The sequence below is a fragment of the Mobula hypostoma genome, chromosome 9 (assembly GCF_963921235.1).
Source record: "Mobula hypostoma chromosome 9, sMobHyp1.1, whole genome shotgun sequence".
Lineage (NCBI taxonomy): Eukaryota > Metazoa > Chordata > Chondrichthyes > Myliobatiformes > Myliobatidae > Mobula > Mobula hypostoma.
In genome coordinates, this window is record NC_086105.1 from 123,580,475 (window position 1) to 123,594,954 (window position 14,480).

Here is a 14,480-nt window from a genome sequence, read left to right on the forward strand (position 1 = left end):
TGGGTTTCTTCTGGATGCTCCATTTCTTCCAACACAATAGCACTGTTAGGCTAAGTTGTGGGCATGCTAGATTGCTGCCAGAAGTGTGGCAATGATTGCGAGCTACCCCCAGCACATCCTTGGAATGTGTTAGTCATTGACACAGACAATGCAACTCACTCTATGTTTCGATATATATATATATATATATATATATGGCAAATAAAGCTAATCTTTATCAGTCAGAGGTGAATAGAAATTACAAATGCGACGCACTAGGTACTGCTGTCCTATCAGTCAAGAACTCCTTGTATGCCTAATGAACATCTCCTACACTGTTTATCTATAAGCTTAAGCTTGTTCTTCATATGCCTCACAGGTGCATTGCAATGAAGCCAGGTGTTGCTCAAAGTCTGATTTCTGGGTTCCTCTTGTTGACGTTTTCTACCAGTGTGGTGGTCCTGATATGCATCCAAATGAACAGCACTAACATGGCTCTATCTACTAAAGTAAATACTTAAAATCCAACAACTTTCTCAACACATCAAAAATAACGTGAAACACAAGTTAACACGTAAATATCGAACTGAAAGAACACGTGGTCTTAAATAGTGAAACCAAAAATAGAACAGGGCTGCCACTTATCAAATTCCAGCACTTACAGGCATAAATTCTTTTAAACAGAATGCTTCTTTTTGAGTAGTTGAGTGTCCTTTCCCTTCTATATTCATACCCAGATTTTTTATTTCATCAGGGTAACCGGTATGTTTGATAATAGGTTGAATTTTCTGATTAGTGAAACACTACAGGAAGAAATAAAATAGTTATGTGAAATCCAAAATGTTACTCCAAACTTAAAACCAGTTTCTGTTTGGAAACATCCTGTTTTTAAGAGTTTTGGAGAAAGTGCTAATGGAGACTAAAGAGAGCACAGCACAATATTAATCTGGGTCACTGAAGTAATATTACAGAAATTCTACTGGCAGAATTAAAATGTATAAAGATAAAGGTCACTCCATTTGTCATGATCAAGGTTTAGGAATATCAGTGTATCTCTGCAGAGGCCTTGTGTTTCCATGACACAAGCTTCATTATTGATCTTAATTTTCTATATTGGTAGGTGAAGGGACGCCTATTCTTTTAAGTCATTTCGTAGATGTTAACCTGGAGTTGCAGAAAACACAGCCACATCATCAGCTATAACCTCAAAGGTTAGATTTTATCTCAAACAAAGGAGTACCTTGATAAAGAGTGGGGGCACAATAGAATTAATAAAAATGAAGACCGTGGCACATTTCAAAGAAGTGACCGTGCATAATTTTAAGTTGCAGATCACAAATTACCCCTTAGTGGAGAGTTTAAGTTTCATCATGTAACCTTCTAACTCCACACACCCACCAATGGCTTCCTAACATGTCAATTCTTTTGGTAATTCAGTTTATAATGCTCACAATTTTGTGCAAATAACTAGTTACTCCAGCATAATTTTATTGTTTCTAGCACACATACACTGGAACTGCAAAGGTTTTTTGGAAGTGTCTCTGTTGTTCATTGTAGGTTTAGCAGGATAATATTGGATAAAAAGTTAAAATACTGCAAAGGTTATCTGAGAAATTAATCCCTAAATCTAGGTCAGTCAGGGCAGTTCAGCAAAGTTGATTGCCATAAATTGTATCCTTTCTTCTTCACTGACATAGAGAAAGCAATTAGGATTCTGAGTTCTGAGATTAAAAATGTTAGGACTTTATTCCTTTGAATGTAGAAGATTGCACGGAGATTTGATATGGATATACAAAATTATGAGGGGTAAGCAGGCTTTCTCCACTGAGGTTGTGTGGAACTACAACCAGAGGTCATGGGTTAAGAGTGAAAGGTGAAAAGTTTAAGGGGAACATGAGGAGAAACTTCTTCACTCACGAGAGTGTGGAATGACCTGCCAGCACAAGTGGGGCATATGAGCTTGATTTCAAAATTTAAGAGAAGTTTGGATAGGTGCATGGATGGTAGGGATATGGTGGACTATGGTCCTGGTGCAGGTTGATGGGCATGGCAGTTTAAATGGTTCAGCACAGGCTGAAGGCCCGTTTCTGTGCTGTACTTTCCTGTGACTCTAAGACTCTGTCATCTTTAACTCTATGGCTTTGTAGAATCCTGACAAAATGATGTGCAGGTTAACCATGAGAAAGTAAATAACTGGAATATCTGAAGAAATCATTACATCCAATGGTTTAAATGATGTTTTTGTGTCTAGATATTTGACTTAAGCAATAGACATTGCCAAGTGTGCATGTCATGTCATGCAGAAATCAAGAGCAGTAGTGATCTGAATTTATACTGGAAGAGCAACTTATACAGTGGGTGTGGGTGCAGGTTTGCTTGTTGTTTCTGACAACTATGGTACACTTTTAAACAAATCTTAATTTTATTAGGTCAAACAAAATAATCAGCATTGCAAGTATAGGTTGAACAAAGCCGTTCATTAAAAGCTCTGCCTGTAATTCTGGCACGTGGACAGAAAACTGACAAAAAGCTGCAGGATTTAGTGCGTGGTGACAAGAACAAAAGAGGGATTGAATTGAAAAGAAAACATGGTTAAAAGCAAGAAAGAAATTAGTTAAATTAGCCAGTACATTTTTAAGACTTAAATGCAACCAACATTTATTTTGTATATTCTTTAAAAATCTACTTACTTGGTTATAAGAGCTTGTATAATCTATAGCAGCCTCTGGCCCTTCCAGTATCAGTGTACTTTTATGCATTGGTCTGGCACCAAGAGGGATCCTACACTCTAACTTTTTTGCAACATTTGTCCTGTAAGGCTGATTTCTGAGAACAGTGATATCTTTGCCTTGATCAGTGAGAATGGTGTCAGTGCTGCAGCCCTTGCCAAAGCCAACCAAGATTTCAGCACATCCTTGATTTTTCATGTCGTAGAATTAACACTGAAAAGGAAACTTAATTTTAAATCAGGCATATTTCTATTATTTATTTCCAATGTGTGATTAATATTTCCCAACCAAGATCTTTTTTAAAAAGCCTTTTGAGTAACACAAATGTAATAGCATAGAGTTATACTGCATGGAAACAGGCCCTGTGGCCCAACTTGTCTTTGTCTATCAAAATACCCATTCAAGTTACTCCAAGAAACGAAATTAAAAACTTATTAAATATCTTACTTTCCTGTTATCATCACTATTGACAATGGTAGCTTATGTAAGCAAGAACTGTTAAAGCCAGAATTGAGAAAGTTGATCTCTGATTTATTATGTGCTGCCTAGAAAATGCTAATTTATGTTGTATTGAGAGATTCAGCATCCAGAAATATGCAAGGACATGAATTTTAGTACTTACATGCTAAATATCTATTAAACATTCCATGAAAGGTATGATCATTTTAGTAACTGGCACTAAAATACTGAATTTATAAGTGTGGAGACTCAAGTATAAACATTTGCTGCAGACTTAAATAAATGGTAAAATTATTTAAAACTTTTTCTTTCAGTCACATAGTTTCCACTCTGAATCCCATCTTTTTTCTTGTTTTCTGCAATTGACATTGAATCACATTTTCTATCTGACTTCATTGATGTCAGTTCAGATTAGATTTGAACTAAAGATCAAAGGACCAAGATGTTACAATATAGACCTTTCCATAGTTGCAATAAAATTAATATTTTGAATCAAGCTGGTTTAAATTTAAAACAGATTTGTACAAATAAAGAAAACATCAATGTGATAAATAAGCAGCAAACTAACTGAATAATTCTGTGACACATTAGTCACAACAAACCAAAGATTTGCAAAAAGGCATTAGATTCTACTATTAAGAACATGGCAAAGAAATACCTCAAATATAATAAGAGGCCATAATTTGCTCCCGACAGCCTGTAAGAAATATGTAGGTATCTATAAAATCCCCCTAATCCTTCTAAGTTATATTGTATATAAATCTAATTGGTCCATGAGCCCTTTCACCCCATAGATTGGCTTCATGAATCTCAGGTACACACCCTCCAGAACAGTACACCATTCCTTGGATGAGAAGACCAAAACTGTACACAGTACTTCAGGAGTGGCCTCACTAAGGTCCTACATAATTTTACAAACCCTATTCTAGCACTTTAATTCTGTCATTATGAAGGCCACACACCATTTGGCTTCTTAATCAGCATGCTTACTTTCAGCTAATATGTGCAAGAACACCAAGGTCTCACTGCATATGTTCTTTCCTGATTTATCACCATTAATAATCTGTTATTTGTTTCTGCTACCAAAGTGGATAAACTCATATTGTATTATCACCTTGTACTGCATCAGCCATGTTTTTGTCCACTTCCTCAAACTATACAAATCACTTTGGAGCTTCTCTGGATCCTCACATAACTCATACTCTCATCCAGCTTTATGTCATCTGCAGGCTTGGAGAATTACATTTAATTTCTTCATCTAGAATAGTTACACAATGAATAGCATAGATCCTTGTAATTTCCATTAGTCACATTCAAATAGTGGAGATATATTTGCTATTCTCTACTATTATCTGTTGGAAATATTCCAAAGTCTAAGGGATGTTGGAAAATGGTCATTAATGCATCCACTACCTCTAGGGCACTTTATTAAGTACTCCAAACCCTGTCTATAATCTTCAATTTCTCTACTAATGCTTAGATTGTTCTGTTCCTTCTTCTCAAAAGACCCTGTTCCCCAAAATTTCAGGGAGGTTACGTATGCTCTTCTGTGAGTTAGAACCAAAGTGTGTATTTAATTGATCTGTCATTTTTTTTGCTCTCCATTATGAATTCCCCTATTTCTGACTGTAAGAGACTCATATTTGTTTGCACTAACATTTTACTCACCTTTTTCTTCTCTACTACCATCTCTAATTTCCATAGTATGACATAGTCGAGCCACATTTCCTCCTTTATTTTTTATGCCAGTCAGGCATGAACAATTGCAATTCACTCATGCACTCTTTCAATGTTGTCATTGCCTATCTACCATCAATTCTTTTAGCAATATTTCTGATCTATCATAACCAACTTATACCTCAAATTTTCATATTTTTAAATTTAGATTGTATCCTGTTCTCAGAATCAGTTCTCTCATTGTCTATCTTAATGAAAAATTCTATTAGGCTATCATCATTCTTTCTTAAAGGAGACTGCTACACAAGATTGCTTATGATTCAAAAAGCCATCACAGAATCATAGCAGGAATTCCTCTGCAACAAATTATCAATATTTGTTTTACCCAATCTACATGTAGCTTTTAGTCACCCAGTTGTTCCTCTACTGGCTGTTTCTAATTTCTTATTTAATATCACCCCCTACATCATCACTACATACAAACCCCACCAAGGTTTTCTGGTTCCACCAAACCATGAATTTCAATTTCTCGCCATTATATCATCTGTTTAGCCATGCATTCTTCTGGTCCTTTCTGTGCTTGATTTATTAGCACATGGCACAGGATGTAATCTGAGACCACCGCTGTCATCTGGGAGTACTGTTGGTCCTGTTTTCTAATTTAACTACTAAGTCCTTTAAACTTATTTTGCAGGACTTTATCCCTTTTATAGTCTATGTATTGTTACTGACATATACAACCACTGGCCCCTGGGAGATAACCTTGATAAGCATGAGGAGTATATACAGCATATAACATCCTGGGAGCTGACCTGTGGCTACAGAAACGTCACCTGTACTGCTTTAAGATGAATCCCTATTGCTATGTCTTTCCCAGCTGTTTCCCTCTCTTTTTGTGCAGCAGAGCCATCATGATGCCACAAACCTGGCTGTTGCTGTTTACCCATAAGAAGCCTTCTATTCCAATGGCATCCAATGCAATATATCTGTTTGAGAAGATCACAAACAAGAGAAAATCTGCAGATGCTGGAAATCTGAGCAACACACACAAAATGCTGGAGGAACTCAGCAGACCAGGCATGTTTTCATAGATGCTGCCTGGCCTGCTGAGTTCCTCCAGCATTTTGTGTGTTGTTTGAGAAGATGATGGCTACAAGGGACTCAGGTACCAACTGCCCATACTAACTATTTTTTACCTGATGGTGACCCATAATCTTTCTACTTGCATGGCCATTACTTGTAGTGTGACTAGTTTGCTAAATGTGCTATCCATGGTGTCCTTTGCATTATGTGTGCTCCACAGTGAAGCCATCCATAGCTCTAGATGTGCAATTTTGAAAGTCAGTAGCTGGCTGGAATTGGATACATTTCCTGTGCACCTGATCACCAACGTCATGAGAGGTGTTCCTGATTTTCCATATAGCTCTGGAATGTCTAATGCCATAGTCTGAGCTTTCCTGCCATTAAAGATTAAGCTTTCTGGTTACTCGCTTTAATTTGGACTACGAAACTTGCTATGAAGCTTATTTCATTGCAAACACCATCTGCTGCAATGTAAAGCCCTACATTTACTGTGGTGAAATAAAGTTCCAAAGAAAGATATAAATATCTGCTTGGCCTCACCAATCAGCTACCTCTCCGTGCAGTCTTGGAACTCCCTTCATCATGGAATTGCCATGTTGACCCCATAAGTGTGTACGAGGCTGTGCCTCTCTTTCGTCATTTAAATCTCCTGCTGCCAGTGTCTGACCCCTTACATTTCCACCTCTATTAGTGCACTGTCCTTAGCCTCTCCTTGTTCTTTCAAACCTCTTGCTGCTGATGTCCACATGCTCACAGCTCTGCCATCATTCAGACCCTCTCCCTGGTGTCACTTTACTCTTTTCACATTTCACATCTTACTACTGGTGTCTCAACCTTATTGGCTGCAATTTGTGCCCGAGGTCCTGACTGGGAGCCTTGCATTGCATATTGCTGTATTGTTCTGCGGGGTGGGAGAATAGAGCAAGTTCCATCCACACACGGAGTAAGAAAAACTGACTTGAAAATGCTTATGTTTCCTGCATCAAAGATGACAAGAACTTTGTTTGCTTCTGAATGGCTTTGCCATCAGAAATATATAAAAACCAGCACAAATCAATTTCACAAATATGCTGAAGGTATAAATTAGTAGCATAAATAAGAGAGAACCACAATATATTGTACCATACATTTCCAAAAATTATTTGTGTTTTAATGCCACATAAGAAACTGTTGCACAAGTTTAGGACTCATGGAATCCTCAGCAATATATTAGTATTAATGATTCATGAAAACAGAAAATAAACAGTAGAAATGACCCACTTAGATTACTTACAGGATGGCATAATGCCTTTTTTTCGGGCTTTCGGGGCAGTGGGTGGGGTTAGAGTTAAGAGATTTTTCCTATTGTGTGGTTCTGGCGCATGCGTGTTTTCTATGTGGTTGTATTCTTCAGCGTTGCCATTTTTGATCATCCTGTATTGGTATGTGCTCTGTGCATGTATAAAGTGGAATAAAATTATAGTATGGTATTTAAATGGATTAATGTAATAAGTTGGAATGTATGTGGTTGGAATCATCCTAACAAACGAGAAAAGACTTTTAAAATTATTAACCGATTCCAACCTGATATAATTTTTGCTCAAGAGACACATATCAGGGCGGGAGATCTAAACAGATTTTTTGGATGTGGAGAGGTTTGCATTTCCACTCTACTTCTCAGAGTAAAACTAAAGGCATGTCCATCTTTATTAAATCCAATATATTTATTCAAGAGGATATTGAGTCAGATTCTAATGGTAGATTTTTAATTGTTAAAGGAGTGATCTGTAACAGAAAAGTTGTTTTGGTCAATCTGTACGGTCCTAACTTAGATGATCCTTCTTTTTTTAAAAAGGTATTTGCTTTACTGCCTGATTTAAATGAATATATGTTGATAATGGGCGGGGATTTTAACTGTTGTTTAAATCCTATGATTGACAAGAGCTCAACCAATCAGCGACTTCCAAATCACTCCACGTCACTTATTAACTCCTTTTTGATTGATTTTGCATTGATCGAATTATGGAGGTATTGTAGCGGTGTGCTATACACAGCGCTAGAATAACCACACGGAGTCGGTGAGTTGGAGTTGTAATGAAAGAGATTTATTCAAACTTCGCAGCCTGCTTTAAAGCCTTCCCGTTCCCATCCTCCCTGGGCGGGACTACTGTGGGGAATGCATATTCCCAGACCCTTTCCGCGCGGGATTTTCCCCCTGCTGGTGAAGTTGGCCTGGCGCCCTTTTTGGGGCCGGCCCTCTACCTGCGAGTGCTGTTTTGTGAGCTGGTTCGTGTGTGCTAGAAAGTGGGTCGCCACATAACCCCCCCCCCCAGAACCGGCGATACCTCCCCCAATGTCCACAGTCTGGATCGGCCTCTGTTTGGGAGGTCTGCTCCTGCACCGCGGTGCCTGAGCCTGGACCGGCTGTGCCAAGTCCACATGGGCCGGTTTGAGTCGGTCCACCGTGAAAACCTCCTCTCTGCCCCCAATGTCCAGCACGAACCTGGACCCGTTGTTCCTGATCACCTTAAACGGCCCCTCGTAGGGCCGCTGTAGCGGTGCCCGGTGTCCGCCCCGTCGTACAAAAACAAACTTACAGTTCTGCAGGTCTTTGGGTACGCAGGTCGGGCTCTGTCCGTGCTGTGAAGTGGGTATGGGGGCCAGGTTACTGAGCCTGTCACGTAGTCTGTCCAGGACTGCTGTGGGTTCTTCCTCTTGCCCCCTTGGGGCTGTTATGAACTCTCCTGGGACGACCAGGGGTGCGCGGTACACCAACTCGGCCGACGAGGTGTGCAGATCCTCTTTGGGCGCCGTGCGGATTCCGAGCAGGACCCAGGGAAGCTCGTCCACCCAGGTAGGCCCCTCCAGGCGGGCCATGAGAGCCAATTTCAGGTGACGGTGGAAGCGCTCCACTAGTCCGTTCAACTGTGGGTGGTAGGCCGTTGTGTGGTGTAGCTGCGATCCTAAAAGGCTGGCCATAGCCGACCACAGGCTGGAGGTGAACTGGGCTCCCCTGTCGGAGGTAATGTGGGCCGGTACCCCGAAGCAGGCTACCCAGGTTGCGATTAGTGGTCGGGCGCAGGATTCGGAGGTGGTGTCGGTGAGCGGGACTGCCTCTGGCCATCTGGTGAACTGGTCTATCATAGTTAGAAGGTATCGCGCTCCTCGTGACACTGGCAGGGGCCCCACGATATCCACATGAATGTGGTTGAACCTCCGGCGGATGGGTTCGAACTGCTGCAGCGGAGCCTTGGTGTGCCGCTGCACCTTGGCCGTTTGGCACTGCATGCACGTTTTGGCCCATTCACTGACCTGTTTACGAAGTCCATGCCACACGAACCTGTTGGAGACCAGCCGGACGGTTGTCCTGATGGAGGGGTGCGCTAAGTTGTGAATGGAGTTGAAAATTCCCCACCGCCAGGCTGCTGGGACGACGGGGCGGGGTTGGCCGGTAGCTACGTCACATAGTAGGGTCCTCTCACCTGGGCCTAAGGGGAGGTCTTGGAGCTGCAAACCGGAGACTGCAGTCCTGTAACTGGGGATCTCAGCGTCTGCCTGCTGTGCCTCTGCCAGCGCTGCATAGTCCACCCCCTGGGACAGGGCCTGTATGGTAGGTCTGGATAGTGCGTCCGCCACGACGTTGTCCTTTCCAGAGACATGCCGGATGTCCGTCGTGTACTTGGAGATGTAGGACAGATGTCGCTGCTGGTGGGACGACCAGAGTTTGGACACCTTCACGAACGCAAAGGTAAGCGGTTTGCGGTCTGTGAACGCGGTGAAGGGCCTACCTTCTAAGAAGTACCTGAAATGCTGGATTGCCAGGTATAGTGCCAATAGCTCCCGGTCGAAAGCACTGTATTTGAGTTCAGGTGGTCATAGGTTTTTGCTGAAGAACGCCAGGGGTTGCCAGCGACCCTCGATGAGTTGTTCCAGCATTCCACCGACTGCTGTGTTGGAAGCGTCCACAGTGAGGGCAGTAGGAACGTCTGTTCTGGGGTGCACTAGCATCGCGGTGTTTGCCAAGGCTTCTTTGGTTTTAATGAAAGCGGCTGCGGCCTCTTCGTCCCAGGTAATGTCCTTGCCCTTACCCGACATTAGAGTGAACAGGGGGTGCATGGTTCGGGCTGCTGAGGGGAGGAAACGGTGGTAGAAATTCACCATACCCACGAATTCCTGCAGGCCTTTGATTGTGTTGGGTTGGGGGAAGTTGCGGACCGCGTCTACCTTGGCGGGCAGTGGGGTTGACCCGTCTTTAGTAATCCTGTGGCCCAGGAAGTCGATGGTATCGAGTCTGAACTGGCATTTGGCTGGGTTGATTGTAAGGCCGAATTCGCTCAGGCGGGAGTAGAGCTGGCGGAGGTGGGACAGATGCTCCTGCCGACTACTGCTGGCTATGAGGATGTCGTCCAAATAGATGAAAGCAAAGTCCAGGTTGCGTCCATTAGCCGCTGGAAAGTCTGTGCGGCATTCTTCAGGCCGAACGGCATTCGGAGGAATTGAAAAGTCCAAACCGGGTGATGAGTGCTGTTTTGGGGATGTCGTCCGGATGTACCGGGATTTGATGGTATCCCCGGACAAGGTCTACCTTGGAAAAGATCCTTGCACCATGTAGGTTTGCTGCGAAGTCTTGAATGTGCGACACAGGGTAGCGGTCTGGCGTTGTAGCCTCGTTCAGTCTGCTGTAATCACCGCATGGTCTCCAGCCCCCCCGTTGCCTTGGGCACTATGTGCAGGGGGGAGGCCCATGGGCTGTCGGACTGTCGTATGATCCCCAATTCCTCCATCTTCTTGAACTCCTCCTTCGCCAGTTGGAGATTGTCCGGGGGAAGCCTTCGAGCACGGGCGTGGAGGGGTGGTCCCTGGGTGGGGATGTGGTGCTGTACTCCGTGTCTGGGCATGGCTGCCGTGAACTGCGGTGTCAGTACTGATGGGAAATCCGCCAGGACCCTGGTGAATTCATCGTTGGACAGCGTGATGGAGTCCAGGTGTGGGGCTGGCAACTTTGCTTCACCCAGGGAGAACGTTTGAAAAGTCTTGGCGTGGACTAATCGCTTCCCTTGCAGGTCGACCAGCAGGCTGTGGGCTCGCAGAAAATACGCCCCCAGGAGTGGTTGGGCCACGGCGGCCAGTGTGAAGTCCCACGTGAACCGGCTGGAGCTGAACTGTAGCCGCACCATGCGGGTGCCGTAGGTTCGTATTGTGCTGCCATTTGCGGCCCTCAGGGTGGGTCCGGGTTCTCTGTTGCGGGTGTCGTAACTCGTTGGAGGTAAAACGCTGATCTCCACGTCGGTGTCGACCAAAAATCGGCGTCCCGACTGCTTGCCCCAGACGGACAGGAGGCTGTGCTGATGGCCAGCCGCCGTAGCGATCGGCGGCGGCTGGGCCTTGGCGTTTCCCGGGAATTTGCAGGGTGGTCTACAGCGGCGGGCCTCTGTGCCCCACCGCTGGTGGTAGAAGCACCATTGTTCGTTGGGCTCTGCTGCCAGGCCTGGTCTGGTCTGTCGTTGGGCACGCGGCTTGGTGATCTGTGCGACGGACGGCCCTCTCTCCTTCTTGGCATTCCACAACACATCTGCTCGGGCCGCCACCTCCCAGGGGTCGCTGAAATCTGTGTCGGACAGCAGCAGGCGTATGTCCTCAGGCAGTTGCTCTAGGAACGCCTGCTCAAACATGAGGCAGGGTTTGTGTCCTTCAGCCAGGACCAGCATTTCGTTCATTAATGCCGACGGCGGCCTGTCTCCCAAACCATCCAGGTGCATTAAGCGGCGTGCTCGTTCGCGCCGTGAGAGTCCAAAAGTCCTTATGAGCAGGGCTTTGAATGCTGTGTATTTGCCGTTCTCTGGGGGCGACTGTATAAACTCCTCAACTTGTGCAGCAGTCTCCTGGTCGAGGGAGCTCAGCACACAGTAGTAGCGAGTGGACTCCGAGGTTATCTGCTGAATGTGGAATTGTGCTTCTGCTTGTTCCAACCACAGACGGAGTCTCAGCGGCCAAAAGCTTGGCAGTTGTAACGAAACTGCATGAACAGATGCGGCGTCGGTCATCTCTGGCCCAAATATCGTTTGGGCCGTCGGGGTCACCAATTGTAGCGGTATGCTACACACAGCGCTAGAATAACCACACGGAGTCGGTGAGTTGGAGTTGCGATGAAAGAGGTTTATTCAAACTTCGCGGCCTGCTTTAAAGCCTTCCCGTTCCCGCCCTCCCTGGGTGGGACTACTGTGGGGAATGCATATTCCCAGACCCTTTCCGCGCGCACGATTTTCCCCCTGCTGGTGAAGTTGGCCTGGCGTCCTTTTTGGGGCCGGCCCTCTGCCTGCGAGCGCTGTTTTGTGAGCTGGTTCGTGTGTGCTAGAAAGTGGGTCGCCACAGTATCTGCACCCCGATAACAGAGAATATTCTTTCTTTTCACATGTTGATAAAAAATATTTGAGGATTGGTATTACAATCGATCCCTGCTTCTTGCCTAGTGTTAGAGATTGTGAATATGACGCTATTGCTATATCTGATCATGCACCTCTGAGTTTGTCTTTTGAATTTGATGATGTCATTCTTGCCCGCCCACCACGGCCCATGTCTCAGACATTATTGCAAAGTCTGACTTTGTCAGTTTCATTGAAACCCAGATAAAAGAATTTTTTCTTTTTAATGATAATAGGGGGTACGTCCAAATTAATTATATGGGATACATTTAAAGCATTTTTATGTGGTCAGATTATTTCTTATTCAGCTAAAATCAGACTAAAGCTGAATTAGATAAGATTTCAAAACAAATTAAAGACTTAGATAATATTTATGCAATTCCCTCTAATATTGATTTATTCAAACAAAGGGTGGAACTTCAATCACAATATAACCTAGTATTAACTCATCCCATTGAAGGCTTTTTGCTTAAGTTAAAGAGCCAATTTTATATGTTTGGAGATAAAAATAACAAACTGCTCACATCTCAATTAAAAATGGCTTGAGCCAAAAGGCAAATTTTGAAAATTCGTAGGAAAGATGGTACCCTGGCTTGGGATTATGAAAAAAATTAATAAGATATTTCAAGATTTTTATACTGAACTTTATAAATCTCAATGTCCAGTAGATTCTTCTTAAATGAATGCTTTCTTACGAAAGATTGCTTTTCCTAAAATTTCTGTTGAGGATCAAAAAACTCTTGATGCCCAAATTACTGAAGCCGAAATTCATAAAGCTATTTTTTCAATGCAATCTGGTAAGGCCCCTGGACTTGATGGCTATCCTTTAGAATTTTATAAAAAATTTGGAAAATTGCTTTCTCCGTGTATGTTGGAAATGTTTAAGGATTCTTTTGTGAAAGGTGATTTACCCTCTACTTTCTATGAGGCTTTTATTTCTTAAATTCTTAAAAAGGATAAAGATCCGACTGACTGTGCCTCTTATAGACCTATTTCATTATTGAATGTCGATGCTAAGATTCTGTCAAAGATAATGGCCAATCGGTTGGAGAATATTTTGGGTAAAATTATTTTTAAAGATCAAACAGGCTTTATCAAGGGTCGTTATTCTTTTTCAAATGTTCGGAGACTATTTAACGTTATATGTTCGTCCTCTTTAAAAAAACTCCACAATGCGTCGTCTCTTTGGATGCTGAAAAAGCGTTCGATTGAGTCGAATGGAAATATTTATTTAATGTTTTAGAGAAATTTGGCTGTGGTGTTAATTTTAATAATTGGATTAGAATGATATATAAAGCTCCTATTGCTACTATTGTTACTAACAACTGTAGGTCTCCTTTTTTTTCAGCTTTCAAGGGGGACAAGACAAGGTTGTCTATTAAGTCCTTTGTTATTTAATTTAATATTAGAACCCCTTGCTATTGCTGTTCGTGAAGCTAAAAATATTCATGGGATTTTTGTGAATGAGATCATTCATAAGATTTCTCTTTACACTGACGATTTATTGGTTTATATATCTAATCCTGAAGAATCTATTCCTGCCTTGCTAAAATTATTCACTGAATTTGGAGATTTTTCAGGATATTAAATAAATTTTAGTAAAAGAGAATTGTTTTCTTTAAATGAATCTGTCTCTATATATGATAATACTCCTTTCAAAGTCACAGATTCTTTTAGATATTTAGATGTTATATTCACTAAAAAATATAAGGATCTTTATAAAGCCAATTTCGTTCCTTTGGTAGTCTCTATGAAGTATTTATTTAGTAGATGGAGTCCACTTACATTTTCACTTGTCGTTCGTATCCATATAGTTAAAATGATGATTTTACCAACATTTTTATATTTATTTCAGAATATCCCTTTTTTTTGACCAAGAAGTTTTTTGATCCGATTGATTCTATTATTTTATCTTTTATTTGGAATAATAAAAGACCCAGTATTAGTAAATGTCACTTACAAAAGTTGAAAAAGGATAGAGGTCTCGCTTTGCCTAATTTTAGAATGTATTACTGGGCTGTTAATATGCGATACATGTCCTTTTGGATATATTGGGTTGATAAGAATGATCGGTCATTTTGGGTAACCCTGGAATTGAAAGCTGTGAAACAGTTTTATTTAACCTCATTACTGGGAGTTGTTTTACCTATAC

At 42.4% G+C, this 14,480-nt stretch overlaps 1 protein-coding gene across 6 annotated transcripts in view; it reads right to left on the minus strand.

Annotated features, from left to right (window-relative positions):
* LOC134352016 (uncharacterized) overlaps positions 1-14,480 on the minus strand; it is an 82,955-nt gene that overhangs the window by 60,899 nt on the left and 7,576 nt on the right. For 5 of the 6 annotated variants that reach the window (XR_010019328.1, XR_010019327.1, XM_063059063.1 and 2 more), the window contains 2 exons: positions 2,670-2,921; positions 642-782 (listed from right to left, as the gene is read on the minus strand). Coding sequence is in view for 4 of the 6 variants with exons in the window: in XM_063059063.1 (XP_062915133.1) it covers positions 642-782; positions 2,670-2,906 (378 nt within the window). In the remaining 2 variants the exon portion in view is untranslated. The remainder of the gene's footprint in view (positions 1-641; positions 783-2,669; positions 2,922-14,480) is intronic. The other variant, XM_063059064.1, reaches the window with a different exon arrangement.